The 20,686-nt window shown below is 32.6% G+C and overlaps 1 protein-coding gene and 1 long non-coding RNA gene across 2 annotated transcripts in view; both read left to right on the forward strand.

Annotated features, from left to right (window-relative positions):
- The window catches only part of LOC133187690 (uncharacterized), a 91,935-nt gene that overhangs the window by 61,797 nt on the left and 9,452 nt on the right, over window positions 1–20,686 (forward strand). The window lies entirely within an intron of this gene.
- On the forward strand, window positions 737–2,309 carry LOC133187676 (alpha-(1,3)-fucosyltransferase C-like). Its single transcript, XM_061323091.1, has 2 exons — window positions 737–1,489; window positions 1,844–2,309. The coding sequence occupies exons 1-2, from the start codon at window positions 1,127–1,129 to the stop codon at window positions 2,288–2,290; spliced, it is 810 nt and encodes a 269-aa protein (XP_061179075.1). The 5' UTR covers window positions 737–1,126; the 3' UTR covers window positions 2,291–2,309.

Here is a 20,686-nt window from a genome sequence, read left to right on the forward strand (position 1 = left end):
AATTTGTTGCTATGACTAAGCTTCTCTCAATCATCATCTCCCTCTCTGTTTCTCAGTGGCACATCCATAACATGTTATAGAAACACTTTCAGTGCATTTTTTTTTTTTGCATTCCCTCAGGTTAATTTACCTGCATTCCTTCAAGCAGCTAAACACGCATCCATGTATTTTGATGATCATTTAAAAATAAGTCTTTAACATAGGCAATCAGTATTTACTGTTATGGTAGTGAAGGATAAAATCTTCCCTCCTCCTACATAGCCTAATTAGATTGTTTTCTCCAGCAAAAAATATAAATGTTGTTTCAAATACACTATACATAAATACCTGCTGCATTAATATTTCACGCTCCATCTACCTTATACCCAATACCCTCATAACCATTGACGAAAAAATACCAATTACCGACATACATGACGATACATTCCCGAGCTTTACATAAGTGCGTTGTCCTTTACGATTGGGTTTTAATTCTATTTTGATGTGAAATCTACATCAGGTATGATGTATTTTAATTATATATATATATTTATATTATATTTTAATTTAAAAATACAAATCGTATTAAAATGAATTACAACATTCAGATGTATATTAGAATTAAGGGATTTTTAAGCAATATGGGGTTTCTTTTTCTTAACAAAGGAAGTCAAAATAAGAAATAAAATCTTGCTTTCTTTCATGTTCAAATTTCAATTCATCATATTTATCTAAGTAATACGAATCCCTTTCAGAATGAAGATTTTCCTCTATCACAAAATCATTTGAATGCGATTGTAATTTGCGGCGTTATATTAAGTGTAGTAATTCTGTATTCAGAGCTAACCCCTGAAATGAACTTGTACAGATTAGTGATCCAAACTGTGAACAGAGAATCACCACCTCTAAGGAAATATCACACATACTGGGTTGATATGGAGCCTTACATTACCAACAATTTGAAGCTCTATAATAGCTCTAGATGCAGCGTCCCGAATTGCATCTTGGCGAATAATATTTCCAATGCAGATATTGTTGTGTTCAGCCACCGACACATTCCAAGAAGTACTTTAAATAAAACAAAAGGTCAAATTTGGATTTTTTATTCCGCTGAAAGTCCATATCACACACACAGACCAAAGAATGGATGGACCGTTTTGATTTGTCAATGTCTTATATGGACGATTCAGATATCCATGTGCCAATGTATGGAAAATTTCAAAAACGACAAAAAATTCTGAAGAGAAACTACAGTGGTATATTAATCAATAAAACAAAAGACGCAGTCTGGGTCTCAAGCCAATGTGTTACCCCTTCAAGGAGAGAAAACTTGGTCAAAGACCTTAGTAAATACTTAACAGTTGATACTTATGGCGGATGTGGTACTAAGAAATGTGGTGGTCAATATGATAGACTACCCAAGTGTCAATCCTTGTTTGAAACACATTACCGTATATACTCGCCTATAAGTCGGTCCGCCTATAAGTCGGTTAGATTTTTTCAGGTTATTTTTTAGGGATTTGCCATTGACCCGCTTATAAGTCGGTAGAATTTTTAGCCTGAATCGGTTGACAATTTCAAATTAATGCTCTAATGTTTAGCCAGTGTTTCAAATAATATTTTGAGAAATGATGCTGATATTTAATTTTTTTCTTAGCAAATCAATTTCATATTAATATTCTAATATATTTACCTGCGTTCAAATAATATTTTTGGATATGGCATCGTTAGTTAACCTTTATTTTTTAACAAATTATTAGTAACCGTTGAAAACGTTTGAGAAATACTACATTTCGCGGTCCAGGAAAATACTCACTTTTGATGACTCGCCTATAAGTCGGACATAGAGTTTTGAACAAAAATTCAACTCCCAAAATACCGACTTATAGGCGAGTATATACGGTACAAATTCTATTTTTCTTTCGAAAATTCAATCTGTAAACAGTATACAACGGAAAAATTACGTAATCTTTTCAGCTACAGCGCTACACTAATTCCTGTCATCAATGGACCAAACGATGCATCTCGATATATCCCGAAAGGAACGTATATTAATAGTCAGGATTTTGCTAATGCTAGTTCACTAGCAACAGAATTAAAAAGGATCGGTTCAAATGAAGCAGAGTATATTCGTTATTTGACGGAAAAAGACAAGTACACATGCCAAACAGTCGACAAAATAGTACCTAGTGCACAATGTACCTTATGTAAATATCTAGTGGATATAGAAAAGGGGAAAAAGACAAGAAAAAACAATTCATGGTTTAAAATTTTGGACCCGAAAGTATTTTGTACAGTTCCAAAATACTAAAAATTTTTCATAAAGTATTAAGAACATATACACCATTCTTTTGTTCTAAGAATCCATTCTAAAACTAAGGAGAGAGAGAGAGGGAGAATAAGGGTAGAGTTATACCCTTTGTATTGATATTCTAAATTCTTTTTACCTAATATTATATGCAAGGATCTCTAAATTAACCATCTTTCTTCGGTTATTTTCACTTTTAAAATCTGTATATCCTTACACTGATAAACACTTTTTCGCTGGCCAAACCAGAAAACCTTGCTTCTCACCTTCATATTAATTTTCCTAAGTGATACTTGAAATCAAAATTCTTATTCTCCAAAGAGGAAAGAATTCCCAATAAGCATGTGTTAAAGCAAAATAATTATTTTTATAAAACTAGAAAAATCTTGGATTGGAGAATTTCATATTTTGTTGAATATTTGGTACTTGGATGTTCACCAAAATTCATATTTTGCATTAATGTGTCTTCCTGTTGCAGCATTCAACAGTACAAGAAAAAAATAAATTTAACTTTACCCCCATAAATCTTGATTCGGTAGCTTGATTTTATTTATCTGTCTCTTTGTCATGGTTGATAAAGTTCGGTCAGATTGGATCCTTCTTTCACTGTCCGTTCTAGATAGATGAACAAGGACCTATCATCTCAATCTGTGGAGAGTGAAATTGAACAATGAATGTATAAACTGATACAGCAGGAAAAGAATTTAAAAAAAAACGCAAGGATTTCTAACAGCTATCTCTGATAAAGCACAATTAAACTTGTTATTGTTACTCATCCGAAAACTGCTTAATTTTTGATTGAAGTCCCTTCAAGAATCTCTCACTCGTGATGGGAAAACACTCATTTCAGTGTAAGGCTGCAAATTTTAATATGTACTCGCCACTTATGGCTAGATATATGAAACCTCTGCTTTTAGTTATTCAAAAAGATTCTTCTATATACTGCATGTGAAAGGAACAGGCAACCCTTATTTTCTTTCTGAATATTTTTCCATTCTCTGTTAAACCCTAAGACTTTTATGCATGTTAAGAACGGCAACCTTATCCTTGAAATTGAAATTTTAAGGATAAAGGGCATGGTCATTTGACCATTTCTCAACATTTCTATTTGTTCAAATTTTAAAGCCATTTTGATTCTTTTGAATGAGAAATAAAGACCACTCATTGCTTTTGTTGAACAGTAAATTTACTTATAATTTTTCCGTGATACTTTGACTTGAAAATCATTGGATTAATTTATTTCCATAATACAATTTCCACCAAATATCTCAGCAAGTGACTCTGTGTCTGTTTACTTTGCCATTAGAAAGTTCTTGTCGCTTGCACATTTTTTGCTTCCATTTGAATTCGTTGAATTACGAAACACAGAACATGCATCGATATTTTTGAATAATTAAGATGAAGTCCTTATTTTACGCGAGTACTTAATATCGCGAAATGGCCAAAGGGCGTCAAATCGCGAGAACAATAATTTGCGAAGGGGTGATTTATCTAGAGATTTTACATACATTAAAGCACCATAAAAATAAAAGCGAGTAATTTAATTTCGCGAGCGGTGCTTCTCGCGTAATTACGCGATAATTAATTCTTCGCGTATATTTAGGAATCTACAGTAATCCAGCAAGAAAGTACCAAACACCCTTCATCAGAGTTACTTACACATTAGTATTTTGCTTTCGTGGTTCAAATTGAAAACAACAAAACGTTGGACTTCCTGCAATTTGACTCCTGATGACGACCTGAAATAGGGTTCCTGACCGTTGACTTTTACAATGGGTAAATATCAAAGCTAAGATCATCTAAATTTTGAAAAGTTTTTGTTTTCATGCGTTTCACTTTTCAACGTGCATTTTAGGGTCATTGCATCTTTGGTTTGCTCTTGTGAAACTGGTGTAAATTTTTCATCGTGACTGCCTTCTCTGGCCCTTTTTTGGTCTTTGGCCTTTGCATGATCAAACTTTTATTGTTTCAACTCCCAAGAAGAACTTGATTTAGTTTACATTGGCCTTTCAAACCTTTGTTTCTTCACACTATCTTAATTTATTCTAGCAAATGTCTTTTTAGACATATTTTTTCATAACTACTCAATGACTGAGGTTAAACTACAGCAAATGCGTAGTATTAGATTGATTGTCTTATTATTCATTATTGAATTATTTTCTTGAAACCTGTTTTATATAAGCTAAGTAAACTGCTCTAAGTAAATTTCTTGTTAAAAACAGTCGTGTTCCATTGAAGGTTCTCTTTCATCAAAGAATTTACGGAATAAGTCAAAACTTTGAACTTATACACAGTGATACACTTGCTTGGATGAGAGTAAATAAAATCAAGAACCCAAAGAAGCCATTATGTGTATTAAAAACCAATAATTACTCACATTACTTTGATCTAGCCCTATAAAGATACGCATTTAGATATACACTTTGAAAAGTTATGTAAATGAACGTTATTTTTAAAAAGTCATATTTGCAATCAAATGTCCAATAAAAAGCAATTCCCTCTCTGCAATGGAGTGTTCAATGATCACGGTCACTTTAACATGAAAATTCTTTTTAATACAAATAACCTCGAATCATTTTGACCTTTTTTTCGTACATCTAAAACATGAAGGAAAATCTCAAACCTCATAGTCCTTCTGTAAACGCTCATGAAATTGTGCCTAGTGGTTTTCCATTTAAAATAATTTTAATTATCATTTAAACAATTATCTAAAAAGACCTTTTAATAGTATACTTTCAAAGTTAAAAGTACTGTTCTTTTTGTTTTGGTCTGGTGATTATTACTAAAAACTGTAGTGAAACACCAGCTTATTTTACATAATTAACATACAAACTTCTATTAAAATTTCATCAATGCATTAGCTCATTATTAAAAATGTATAAAAAGGCAGATGCTCTACTAAGCCCCTATCTTTACCCCTCACAAAAATATCAATTGCTGCAAAGGAAAATTCTTCGACGTACACTCTTCAGTACTACAACATATTCTAGAAGTGTTGTGATTATGATGTGGATTTCCAACAACTCCAAAAATTTGCTTTTAGTAAATTCAAAATCACCAAAATTTTCAAAAGTCAGTGACATTAAAACGTACTACTTTTATACACCTGTACATCTATTTCTTGCGATAAATTAAGAACTAGGCTTTTGATGTTATGAACAACTGTTTCTTCAATGATTGGTAAACAACAAAATTACTTTGTTAAAAGTCACTTTGGTTTTACATACAAGTACTCTGAAGTTGACATTTTAAACTTGATATTTTAATAGGATGTTGGAGTTCCTCATCGACAAGATCGGAGACCAGGTCTTCAAACAAAATTTTGGAATTCCGATGGGCACTAATTGTCCTCTTTTATTAGCTGATCTGTTTTTATATTCCTATGAAGCAGATTATTTTCGAAAACATCTACATGAGAGGAAGAAAACACTTGCTGTGGCCCCGACATTCAGATATATTGACGGTTTATCTAATAACAATAGTTACTTCCATTCATATGTCAAAGCGATGTATTTTAGTGAACTCAAAATAAAGGATATCCAATGTGTCTGCACATCTGTTTTGTATTTAAATCTTTTACTGACTATATATGATAAGTGCCAGCTAACAACTAAATTGTGTAACTTCATCTTTTCCATCGTCAACTTTATTTATGTTGTAATATACTTTTATCATTTGCATGAAATATATGGAGATAACGAACAGCATTCAAGCTCAAAAGTCCATTTAACATTACAAAATAGGTGCAGAGCAAACACGGCCCTTCAAAACATCAGGTGGGATCAGGTGCCATGGAAGAGTGAGCATCCTTTGCCGACAGGTCACACCCGCCGTGTGCTCCTTGTCATGATCGGGAAATAACGGAAAATCCGTCGACAATTCATTGTGTAAATAATGGCCTAACAATTAGTATGAAAAAGGTCAGTCAGCATTTGACTCAATGATAAATTGTATTTGCTGACAAGGTTATTGTATCGACCATATAACTTACGAAATAATGACTTTAAACGAGACTGCTGATATTCTTGTTCCATCAACTTGTTTGTCAATAATTTACCTCGTTTTAGAATTAATACGTAGAACATACTCTTGCGTATCGAATCAACTGAGAGATATAAACAACGTATGCAGGTGATGAAGGTATATTGCTGCATTAGTAAGGGAAGTTGACAATTGAAAAGTTAAAGTCATCACGTTTATCATAAAGCTTGGTTGTTAGATTACCATTAACGTCTTTTTCAAGTAAAATATCCAAAAGTGAAACAGATGTGTCAGACTTTGTAGTATCTTTTATCTCAAGCTCACCTGGATATATCGTATCGACATAAGAATGGAAATAACAATTGTTAATTGACAATTCGTCGTCGATACATCTAAATGTTGAGTTGAAGGCCACAGCAAGTGTTTTCTTCTTTTCACGTATAAAATTTTGGACAAAATCTGCTTCATATGAAAAAAAAGGTCTGCTAATAACGGGGCACAATTGGTACCCATGGGAATTCCAATAGATTGTTGGAAGACCTGGTCTCCAAAAACCTCATAGATATTGTCAATCAGAAACTCAAGCATCTTTTTTAATGTCAACTTCAGAGTACTTGTGTGTACAATCAGGATGTTTTTTAACAAAATAATTTTGCAAATGACCAATGACAAGGTAAGTTCGCAGTACAGTTAAGGCTACACATGAAGATAATATGGTAATGAGGTCATAATGAGGTTTGACGTCATGACAGTTGCTCCGCCCTGATAGATCTATATAAGGAAATAGAGCTCAAAAAAGTCATTTAATGATGATTGCGAGAATTTGTAATGAATGTCTGTATTTTCATGTTTAAATAAATAAAAATTAGTGATTTTCTTTTATATAAAAACACAAAGTCTTCGAAATAATTCTCTTTTTTTGGTGTCGTTTGGCTGCATTCGGCTTCAGCCAAGCGCTTGCACTCGGTGACACGGAATGTTGTTTACATCTAAAACGTGGCGACAGGAGCTGAGATATGCGGTGGATAAATGCAACAAGCAGGCAATCTTTAAAGAGGATATGGATAAAATAAGACACCTAAGTCTTGTTTATCTCTTTGATAAGAAGATGATGACGTTATTTCGGGAAATCAAGGAAAACTGGGACGATCTGCACCACCTCCCCAGGTCCCTATCTGTTCATTTATAGGTGTGTATGCGCATATGTATATCAACATGTAGGCCTAGACATACTATTGTTTACATCAATGTAAAATAACCGTGTATATGTACGATACGATGCATTATTACAGTCCGTCACAAACTGTAATGCAGTGCCTTGTGTGTATGCCCCCCCCCCCCCACCACCACCACCACCAACCACACATTATAAAAATTGCACACTTTTAACAATTTAATTTGCACTGAATATACAGAATTCTTGTCATACAAACATGTTACGTACATAATAAAAAAATGCACAGCATAACATGAATTGATATCAAATATAAATTTAGATGCAGTCACACTTGTAGTGCATATATATATGTAAAGTCAAACTATACAGTGCACAATGTATGTGCACTGTAAAAAAAAAAGATATCAAGACCCTTTTAACTTTAATTTATACCTCTGACAATCAAAAATACCAATCAAAAATAAATGAAATTTTAAGATTTCAGTTTTTTACCAGTGCTTCATATTTTATTTTTTTTTTTCAACTTTTTTTCTTTCTGTATCACTAGGCTGTAAATTTGTAGAATTTATATATGTTATTAATGAAGATAAAATATTTGAATTTTCATTCGTTTGACTACACGTAAATTAAGTCAGTCTTATATGTATATACATGTATTCATAAATTGTTTATATGTACAATTTCTTACCATTGTAGCTGCTAGGTGTTGTAGGCTGAAAGAATAAATAAAACTGGCATAACATCACCCAGAATTATCAAAATAGATGCATCAATTTATCCACTGGGTATGATCACTACGTCTAAATAATTAGAAAAAAGCATTTCACATTCATTTTATAGTATGCCAGTGTAATTTTTTTTTCAGTTTTGTTTAGGTGAAAGACTTAAATGTTACCTCTAGTATATTGATTTGATTTTTTTTTACTTTAACTATAGCTACCAATCTGCTCTTGCCAATGTTATAGGTTATAATTTCCCAGAAAAGTTATGTATTAAAAGTTTGTTTCCATTTATTTTATGAATTTCAGAAAATATAGTATAGCATGGTTTGTTTTGCACAAAATGCAATGTCATTTCATTCTACAACAGTAGTCATAATGTATTTCACTAATTACATATATTATGTAACTTATTATGTATTACTTCTCCCGAACAATTCATTCATTCAGGCAGCACATGTATTCACCAATCAAGTAAAAGGGTATGCTCCTCATGGCCGTAGGAACCTGGGGGGGGGGATAATTTTGCAGACAAAAAGCATAGCTGGTATATATTACTTGTTCACCCTAAATAATAAACTATGATCATGACCTTTTTTAAAAAAAATTTTCATGTCAAAGAATTGTTGGTAGTTGATAGTGCCCCCCCCCCCAACTAAAAATGTATGCCCCCCCCCAACTGTAATTGATCCTACAGCCCTGCTCCATATTAGCTACATGTATAAACCATTATACATATTCCTGGCAAGATTTTTGAAAAGTTTTGATAATAAAAACAGTAGAATTAAAATATATACATATATATGCTTTCTATGTTTCTCAACACCAATGAACTTTCCATAATGGTATTTCATTTTGTTTTCAGAATTGATTTCATCAAAAGGAACATGAACGGAAATATGCACCTGCTCAGAATTCCCTTCACAGCCTGCCTTTGAATTTGAAGAGCTGTGTTTATTAAATTTATTTTCTAGAAAAATACTACTTTGACTTTTTAACTGTACAGTGGTGTGAAAGTTTGAAGGGTGTTAAGATTTGAAAATCTTAACTTGCATGTATTTAATTGTTTGAGATACCAAAAAGATCTAAAGTTCGTGTATATTGTGTTCACTTGTTTTTTTAACAGAGTTTCTGTTTCTTGATTACAAAGTTTTCCCTATGATTATCTTGTTTGTGCATGGATTGATAGAAACTCAAAAAAGGAGATTAATCCCCCCCCCTCCAACCCCTGAATTGTGCTAATTTAAAAGTACCTAAGGAAGTAAAACCTGATGTAAACACGGTATAATAATTTATTTTTAACACGCAAGTACGGTACTTGGTATCAAAGGAGCCAAAAGCAAACTGGTAGGGGGGGGGGGGGGGGGGTGGGGGTGGGTGTAGATCTATAGAAAGGAAAACATGTTATTAATATTGCATGTGTAAGCACTCCAATCCCTTCCTCCTGGTTCTACAAAACTTAGTCTAGAATCCCTGAACAGTAGAAGGTTTGATAGCTATTACGAGAATCACATAGAATGTATGTAAAAAAAAACAAAAAAACAACAACAACAACAACTTAGTTCTGTTGGAGATTTTTTTTTATTTGTGTGTGTACTGGGGGAGGGGGTATAAATATTTAATTAATTGATAGGAGTTGTCTATTGTTTATTAGAAATGATTGAATCTTTCAATATTTTTAACCATGGGCATACATGATGGATGTTGCGGCAAATTTTAGGCCTATTGTGAACGTTATATCACGGAGCACAGGCCTCTGAATTTCTATCAATAAGCCGTTATATGATTGATCAGAGTGATATATATATATACCCCCTCTATATATAAATACATATATATGTATTTATATATAATAGAGGGAATATAAATATATATATATTACTCCGATCAATCATATAACGGATTATTGATAGAAATTCAGAGGCCTGTGGATGGAGGAAATGCGGAGGGTGTCAAAGACGTCTTGTGTAGCGTATAAAAGAACGAAGACATACAAAACAAAGTAAAGTCAAGGATTTTTTTATGCATACCGTTTTGATTTAGCGAAAAGAAGCCCAGCACACTACGTAGGTATTATTTGTTTAAACTTTGCGAGGTACAGAAACTCTATTAAGTACTAGAGAGTTATCTCCCATGCTGGGTCAATGATGCGTTTGAAAACTATATTTAGAATGAATGTGTCAAGACTTCAATTTTTAATCAAAAAGTGCAAGGGCAAGGCGACAACCCAAGAGGTAGGTTTTTATTTTAAATTCTTTATTTTACTGTATAGTTTTTAAAAAGTGATGCTCATTTCTTTGTAATTCATTAGGTAATTTATAATTTCCGATGAAATTATGAAAATACCCTATTTTTTGAATACTGGAGTTTGTTTTTAATGATTAACTTAAATATATCAGAAATCTAACTGAATGAGCATCAGTTTTGAGATAGGATAGATATCAAGGGACACACTGAAACATTTTGCAGTTTATTTTTTGCTTGCCTTGCCCTTGCACTTTTTGGTTAAATTTGACATTTCATATTTTGACCCAAAATCGGATCCCACGTGACTGTAGAGGGTCACATGATGACAAAAAATAGCGATATGAAAAGCGATGAACATACTCTTCAAAATGCCATTAAGATATTTCAAATAGAGTTTCATGCTAAAAAATAAAACGGTTGAACTTTAAGTGTCTCGTTTCTGGTGCCTTTTGATAGAAAATGTTGCCTTAACTGTACTGCGTTAATCTACGAGTTCCATTTTTATTGAGAAAGCAGCTGTCAATGATATCAAAAGCCTGGATTTTAATTTATCGTGAGGAATGGTTGTGTATAAAGTTGAAAAGTCGTAAGTTTTTAAGCTGTTGATTTTGGTAAAATCTTGTGATTTCAAATTTTCCAAAAGTTCCTTGGAACTTATTAAGTATCCTGATTTACACCTCTTCTCGAATATATTGTTCCACAGTACTCTTGAAGTTTCCCCTTCACTACTGTTAATATCTTAGTGAGGAGTAAAGAAAGAGGCTTGGTTGAACATTTACTGGAACCCGCTATGTATCTTTGTTTGTAAGGATTTTTATGAAGTTTCGGAATCCAATATAGATATGATAATTCAAATTCAGTTTGGTTGTTTGGAATATTAAAAATATTCAAAACTGACATATGGTTTTGAAGAATTTCTTTCTTAGAAAGAGAACTATGAGTATAAGTTGGATTACCACTTGTAGAATTAAATCCAAGTTCCTCTAAAATACATTTAATATAATAGGTCATAAGACAATGTTGTTACCTGCTTTGTCAGCAGGGATCAGTACATACTGATCATGTAATCTATCTAATTTTTTTCACTTCCGGATTATTGAATACAGAAAAATGGATTGTTCTCATATTGCCCCTCAATCTTTTAATGCGCGATTTTAAGATACATCTGATACATTTAATCCATTCTGACAAAGTGTCTAGGTCTTCTTTTTCATGTCTGGCCCATCACTTGGCGTAATCCTCTACAGAATCCATAATATTTATGAAATTCCGACGCCAGTTGAAGGATTGGGGTTCCCTATATTTAGGACCTTTTAAAATTAGCGATCTAAGGTCCTCATTATTAACTATATTTACGTCACCAGTAATAACGTGTCCAGCAGGACTATAGTTATACGGTGAAGAAGAACATGAACACGATGGAGGATTATGTATATTGTGTTTACCTCTCCCAGCTTATTCAATACTCAAGAGCATGCTCTAAGTACGATCACTTTTTAAACTGGGGCAGACTAATGACAGATAAGTTGATGTTAAAGGGATTTCAACAACCTCATTGAAAGTCAGCATTTTGTAAATTCTATGGTTGTTATAATGATCTTGTCATCAAAAACAACATATAAATGTCTATTTTTGGCTGATGTGTTTCATACTTATTGCTGGGTCTTTGTTTTTATAAATAACAAATCTAAATAAAGAAGTAAATGCGGTATATGCACATTTTTGCCCCCACAAAAGTCATATTTTGAAAATTTCTTGAAATATGCTGAATTGTATATATTATGTGAGAAATCTAAATTAACAAAAAATATTATAGTTTCGAAGTAGATTATTGGCAACTTTTGTTTCTATGACGTCACAAACTATTCGGATATTGTGTTATTTTTCAGAAAAAGGAGAAAATGGACAAAATTTGTTCAATTTTTACTATAAAATTTATAGAGCGCAGGACTGCTCAAGAACAATATTTACATATTTCATTGATATTATCATTCTACTCATTATATCAAAATATTGAGTTTGAACAGACCTGCGCTCGGTGATTTTTACTCCAATTATCGACGTAATATACACTTTTTCTGTATAAATCATGGAAATTTTGAATTTACGTCATCTTTCTGACGTCAAATCTAACATATGGCGTCATGGCTTATGAAAATATTCAGTGCTTTGAAGTCTGCAAATATTCCCCTATTTTAGAACATAATTATATATCTCTCCGTCAAAGTTTGATTTTGGGGGCAAATATTGATTATTACCGAATACAGTCCTTTACTAAAATATTTCATTTGACTACGAAATATTCCGTGTACTGATCAATACATAGGGCTCACGGTGGGTGTCACTGGTCGACAGGTGATGCCAACTCCTCCTACACATCTGAACAATATCCTGGAATTCCAAGAGTCCGTGTTTTTTACACTGTTCACGGATTCGTATTGTTTTTAATTTTTCTTTTTTTTTTTTAGATCGATCACGGATTCGTATTGTTTTTAATTTTTCTTTTTTTTTTTAGATCGATCACTGTTTGTTATCTTCACCATTTTCATATTACATGTTTTTAAGAATACTTTGTAGCAAATTTAGAATTTAAGAGAAATATACGTTTATTTAAATTGCATAAATTGCCATTTATATGTAAGAATATTGCATAGAAAAACAATGATTTTTTTCATTGATATATCATTTGCAAGTATCAGTTATGGAAAGTCAGATAAGCAAATCGCTAAATAATAGCAGGTCAGAAACTATCTCGGAGAGGATGTAGACATCGAAAAAAGAAACTTATCAGCAGAATAAAAACTAATTCGTTATTCAACTTATTTTAAAATGTATAAAAAATAACATATAACGCTCTTTGAAACATCAAGTTATATCTAAATACAAGTATATCATTCTTAATATTTTTTTACTCTCATGTTAATTAGTTGAATCTGATTCGTCGAGAAACATTTGTTAAAAAACACTATTACCCGCTGAATAATGAAGCCACGCCCTCCAGCGTACATGTAGCAACGGTCAACATTGCTTGACGACGGATGATATTCCAAAAAATATTGACTACGCAGAATTTATGCGCGTAAGATATACTGTTATATGTATTTGTATGAAACATTTAGTATAATATAATAAATATTGCATGTAGTTGAGTGTAACATTGAAAATTTTCACTCCTCGAAAACCATTGTCAACCTCGGCTTGGTTTTCTTGAGATGAAAATTTTCAATGTTACACTAAACTACATGCAATATTTATATAATATCATTACCTTGTTGAAATAGCGTCTATAAGGAATAAGGGAAGATAATGAAGAGACATCAAGTTCAGAATCTTATAAATAAATACAAAATTAAGAGCAAGAAAACACATACCATTGGAAACACCAGAGGTTGTATTAGGGAGAAGGAATCCCTGTCGACCGGTCACACCCCTTTGTTGCTATCAGGTAAACAGAGAAAAAACATTGACAAATTAGTATAAAAAATGGATTTTTTTTTATTCAGGAAATGCCAGCCAGGTCAAAGATATGATGTAATATCAATTTTGAAGTAGTCTGCCTCGGCTTATAAAATAAATGTAGTCAGGATATACTCTTGTGAATGCAATCAATGAGGGGCCATAGATTGATTGATTAATTGATTGATTGATTGATTGATTGATTGATTGATTGTATGTTGTTTTACGTCCCATTCGAGAATTTTTCACTCATATAGAGACGTCACCATATACTGGTGAAGGGCTCCAAATTTTGACCTTTACTCGGCACTCAGGGCCCTTGAGCAGTGAGGGATCTTTATCGTGGCAACGCCTGCCGTGACACGAGGTCTTGGCTTTTAAGGTCTCATCCGAAGGACCCGCAACTTTCACTTCAAAGTGCAGAGCGCATGGCGAAGGAACAGTTGCTACCTATTTTTTTTTTATCGACTTACGTCAGTCGCGGCCGAGATTCGAACTCACGACCTTCCGATCACAAAGCGAGCGCTCTACCGACTGAGCTACCGTGAACGGTTGGGGCCATAGAAAACAGCATTTGTAGCTGATAATGGTATACTTTGCATCAATATTGAATGTTAAATAGAAAAGTCGATGAAATCTCCTTTGTCATAAAGTTTTGTTTTTAATTTGCCACCAATGTCTGTTACTAGTAAAATATCCAAATAAGAGAATTAATTTTTCCAGAGTATTTGGAATCTTTCATTTCAGGGTAAGTGGTATAAATATATAAATGAAAATGAGTATTGTTATTTCATTGAACATTGACAATATATACCTTCGATGAATTAAAGGCCAAATCAATAGAAATAATGTTTTCATATAGAATATTTTTAAAAGAATTATACATTATAAGACTATGAAAACAGGTTAGCTAGCAAAGGGCACATTTATGGATAATTCTGAGGAGCAAGATGGTACCCAACCATTGTTAACATGCTTTAAGATTTTTTTTCCAAATCGCATTGTCACAAACTTGCTACCTGTACTTAGTATTTATTTCGCTCAGAAAATGGTGTTGCTGTTGTATGTACATATGTGAACTAAGAATACATATCACACTTAACTAACATTAATTATAAGTCCCAGTTATTTCCTTTTACACATTATCTTAGTTGAAAGAAAGGTCGTACAACTTTTTATAATGTTTTATAATTATGCATTTTTTTTTCTCTGTCATTGTCCTCTGATACACTGATGTAAACTACAAAATAATATGAAGGTCTACTCCTCCTTGTATTTTGCTTCTTTCAATAAAGATTCTTACAAATTTCGAAGTTTCATTAAAATGCATTTCAAAACAAAAGAATACCAGAAGACCAAGGATATTAGTACGTTCTTACAGGCAAAAAAAAAAAAGAAGAAAAAACTGCTCAAACATCACAATGTAGTTAATTTTTCTATCTTTTTCTCGGGGTCTCCTTTTTTAGGCTTCCCTCCAGATTATCGTTACTGCATTCTCTTGACTTAATTTATACTTTTATAAAGACAAATTTATATGCTAAATAAACAAATATGTACTCAGGTTGACATTCCACGTATGAACTTTAGTATGTAAAATATCAGATTTTTTTTCCCTACATTCTATTATTTTCTGTTTAAAATGTGCATTTTTTATCTTGATAACGAGATTTTTATTCAACAGTAGAATGGTTTATTCTTCAGCACCATGATTGTAACAGAAAATGTATCAATTATTTTTACACGAAGTATTTCAAACTAAAACGTGTATCAAGGTTTCAGTATTTTTTTAACACAGATCTCATCATGTTCATCAGTTGCAGTTTTCTTCATTATATATATATTCTTTTATTATCATTAAAGTCTTCCGTCTTCAGCGGAAGATCTTCTTGTATTCTTAGGTTTCTTTTCCACAGTTTTTATTATTTTTTCTCACCTATTTTGTGCACGCGAGTTCACGGAAACGGCTTGCTCGATTTTAACGAAACTTTCAAGTCTGATAGAACATAAAAAAATCTAGAAATTTATTTATTTATTTATTTATTTATTTATTTTGTTTTGATGACGTCAATTCCGGTTACGATATTTCCGCATTTTAATGAATTTTAGAGGGTGTTTGTCCGCGAGTTTTCTAAAAAAAACGGCTTAAGATAGAAACTTGAGATTTTCAGCGATGATAAAACAATATATGTAAATGTGACAAACGTATTTCATTCTCACCGGAATTGCTGGACGCCGACGCTCCCTATGGCCCGAATAAAGGCATATCGAGAATTTCAAAATTTCTAATACTTTTTCTACAATATCTCTTTAACTGTAAATATTTTGTTTAAACATGTAGAACAAAAGTAGTGCAGAATTCTAAGGTCTTTCACACGATATCATGAAAATAGGGCTGGCCCCTAAAATATGGGGTCTTGAAGAATCGATTTTTTTTTTCTTAATAACTAAAAACGTATTGAGAATTTGTAACATATCAAAGAAGGAAAGTTCTCTAAAATGACAGTAACAGCTAGTGACACCGTCAAAAGACGTCAAATGACGTCACTTCCGGCCAAGTAGGAAGTAGTCAAAATTGCTTAGTTTTAAAGATATTGGCATGGAATAGTATAATGAATCTCACAGAGGGCGTCCGACTGTATTTCCTATCAAGTACTGTTATTTTCAACCAATTCCGGTTAAACGGGAAGTAGCCAGAAACGACTTATTTTTTGAGATATTTACATAAAATTAAATGAGTAACATCACCCAAGACTTCCAACCTCATTTTTTGTCCATAAGTGTCACTTCCGTTCAAATCGGAAGTAGTCATAAATTGCTTTAGGTCAAGATCTAGTAAATGGAAGGTGCCCACAGATTTCTCAAATTTCAGAAATAAATTCCTTTAATGATGCTTTATAACTTTAGCTAAGTCAAATAAGGTGTTTCGGGACATAATTTGTAAATAAACAGGACGAAAAATCAAGTTTTAAACTGTCATTTTCAATGAAAAATTAAGAAAAGCAGTCATCAACACGGGAGTTTTTTTTTCCATATCAGACAAAGGAAATGTATCCAGATTGCCTACAGTCTCTTAGAAATTGGTAATTTGTATGTCCTTGGCCTCTTCCTTAAAATAATATTAAATTGAATATAGGTATCGGGATTACTTTTCATATGATTTCAAATTGAATTCCATGAAAATACTTTATTTTCTACATAATTATATTAGAGCCGTAAAGTACGGGAAAAAGAAAGTTGAAATTGATTATGACGTCATAATGGATCTAGCACAAACAGTTAGTCTAAAGTTATTTACTAGATCTTGACCTTAAAATCACGCATATCAGTGTAGATTTAAATTATTAAAGTATACGAAAGACAGATCGACATTATTTTTTGTCGTATCCTTCTTTATAATGAATGGCTTACCTTCGTTTACCTATCTTACAGGCAGTGATACTGAAAATCGTACGGAAGACCTACTTGTTGCTTTGCAACGAGCTTTGCTCTAGTTATTATTAATATTATTATTTTTCCACAAAATGTTGTGCAGGCGATGTCTCAAAAACTATTCTCGTATCTTAAGTGAAACTTTCAGGAATTATGTGTCATTAAATGGACTTTGTTCATCACAAGGAAAATTAGGAAAACTCGCTTCCGATTCCAAGTTCTTGGCAGTTTTCTGGTTTTAAAATGAAATTTTGTCCTTTTTTTCAAAAATGGCTTATGATATGAACTGAAGACTTATTAGATAGCATAGAACCCAACTTCTACATTAGCGGAATAGCCTTTTCGTGCGTTGTTAGTACTTCCAGTCGCTACCGGAAGCGAAATTAAAAAAATGAATTTTTCAACTTTTTTGTTTTTCAATATTTTTTATAATATTTAGAGGGTTAATGGATACTCACTGAAAAATGCCTAATATATAATTTGTTTGAAAATTGATAAATCCATACTCTAGATATTCGCATTTCTAAATTTGAAGCGGTGGTCCAAAATGGCGGCTGTCTTCATAAACTTCTAAGAGCAGGTCGGAGTTAACGAAGGCAGCCGAGCTTGCCAAAGAAAAGGCGCTAAGATTTACTTATGATATTTGGCGCAAAATAATGTATCGTGTCCCGCCTTTCAAAGTAGACAAAAGGACTGATGCAGTAGTATAGAAGTGCAGAAATAGATTACACGGACATGTCTGTCTGGAATTGAATAGAATTTTTAATAAAATGCATAAAGAATAAAGGAAGTAAAAACATCAATTATTTTATATGTTCGCATTTTTAGATTTGAAGCGGTTGTTCAAAATGGCGGCTCTCTTCGTAATCCCCAACGAGCAGGTTGGAGGAAAAGGAGAGAGTCGAGCTTGCCAAAGAATTTTTAGGAATAATGCGCATCTATAGGAGCTTGATACATCTGGGAGGAAATTTGAAAATTCGCTTCCAGTGCCAAGTTATGGACAATTTCCGGATTTTAAAATGAAAATTTGCCTGCAAAGGATCTAAAGAACGGCTAATGATAAGAACTGGAGACTTGTTGAAGAGTATAATACATGATTTATAAATAAACAGAATTACCTTTTCGTGCATCGTCAGTACTTCTGGTTGCTACGGGAAGTGACTTAAAAAAGCTAATTTTTCATTTTTTTTTTTTTATTTTTTAAATTTTTTGATAATATTAGGATGGTTATTCGGACGGAACACCTCTCGTTGCTAGCAACGAGTTTCTAGTTCTTATTACAATTGGTCTTACTAACTTGAAAGATGTAGCAGACTCCAACTAAAGGCAAAATTATACATATCATCTACTTGATATTATATTGGAAAAGTACGGAAGCCCATTTAGGACTATCAAAAATATTTTTGAATTCGATATAACGAATCGACGAATTCGTTATAACGAATTTAATTCATTAAAACAATTTCTTTGAATTCATTATAAAGAATTTAATCTGTTATAATACATTTGTTGAATTCGTTTAAACAATTTCAAAAATTTGCTATAACAAATAAAATTCGTTTAATCAAATTATAAAATTTGTTATAACGTATTAAAATTTGTTAAATCAAATTCAACTATCAGGGCCTATACAAAAATATATAGGAATTCGATATAACAATTTGTCGAATTCGTTTTAACGAATTTAATTCGTTATTACAAGTGAAAGAGTTCGTTTTAACGAATTTAATTCCTGATAACAAGTTTTAGAATTTGTTAGAGCGAATTAAATTCGTTATAACAAATTCGACAATTCGTTATATCAAATTCAAAAAATATTTTTGATAGGTCCTAAATGGGCTTCTGTAGAAAAGTGAACCTATTTTTTTATATAAAAAGTCATTATAAAAAATTCGAATTTATTTCACTTGGCATATAATCAGCCTGAGTTTGTAAGTGGTCATATGTTCGGGCATTTTCAAAGTCCCGTGGTTCCAAATATTTTCTGTAAAATCCAAATCTATACCTGGCGCAACTTAAGAATTTTACAATTATATATATGAGCATAATTAATCTCAAAGATTCGCCGCTTATGTCACGGCTCATTTCATCAAAAAAATATGGTAGATATATACTTTAACAGAGGAACAAAAGTAACAATTTATAGTAAACCCTTAATCAAATTTAATTTCAAATTGCATTGATTGTATAACTTTTAACTTGTTTTAGTGTTAGCTAATCTTACCAATGTCAATACTGTACATTCCTTATTTTACGCGAGTACTTAATATCGCGAAATGGCCAAAGTGGCGTCAAATCGCGAGAACAATAATTTGCGAAGGGGTGATTTGTCTAGAGATTTTACATACATTAAAGCACCATAAAAATAAAAGCGAGTAATTTAATTTCGCGAGCGGTGCTTCTCGCGTAATTACGCGATAATTAATTCTTCGCGTATATTTAGGAATCTACAGTACTTTGTGTAACATCTCCTTGCCTAGATATTGTCTCTGCATTACCAAGGGAAATAGAGGATAAATGAACGGCTGGAACTTTGCGAAACAGAATCTCATTCATCTTATAGATGCAACTTTGTTTATATTTGGAGATACCCTCTGTAGAACATCCAAATCATGTTTAATTAAAGTAAGGCCCATACAGTTTCTGCATCAAGGCACTGGTTTATTATGTTTGCCCTCAGTGGCCTTGTATCCATGGACCTTGAATAGAAAACCCTACCCAGACTATTACAGAGCTCTCGACATTTAACGCACCATGTTGAGCAACACAGCAGTCACTAATACGCCTACTTTTCTCTTTTCAATCTAGATACCCTTAATCGACGTACAATGTTTGACTCATTAGTAAAGAGTAAAGGTCTCAGTGAACTGAATTTCCATTTTGCATAATCACTTGCAAACTCAAGTCTTCTCACTCTGTTATCTGCAGTTAAAACAGTCGGATGACAGGCCGTCGGGCTTTTAAGTTTTTTCATGAAGCATGTTCCTGCAAGCTTGATTTGAACTCTACACCTTATGTGTGGATTCTATACTTGCTAACACGGTGCCCAGTAGAGAATGGTGTTAATCTGTCTATAACGCAGCTATGTTAACGCTTCCCGAAGCTTTAAAATGTGCTCAAAACATAATATGTCATTGCGAGGTCGGTTTTGGTTTTAATTTATAAGTATTGAACTTTAATACTTCCAATTTATATAGAGGGATTCCTCGGGTATATATTAACATATTTGTTATGATATCACATGACTTTGTTAATAACGTGACGGTCATTTATAATTTTTAGAAGTGTTTCATATAAATCACTTCGGCGCAGCTGATTAACACAATAATTATTGACATTTTGTTATATAAATAAACTTATCGTATCCTTCTGTATCCGAAATGTGCTTGG

Source organism: Saccostrea echinata, unplaced genomic scaffold, assembly GCF_033153115.1.
Source record: "Saccostrea echinata isolate AGI-Se365-2 ecotype Australia unplaced genomic scaffold, CSIRO_AGI_Sech_v1 ptg000015l, whole genome shotgun sequence".
NCBI classification, from domain to species: domain Eukaryota; kingdom Metazoa; phylum Mollusca; class Bivalvia; order Ostreida; family Ostreidae; genus Saccostrea; species Saccostrea echinata.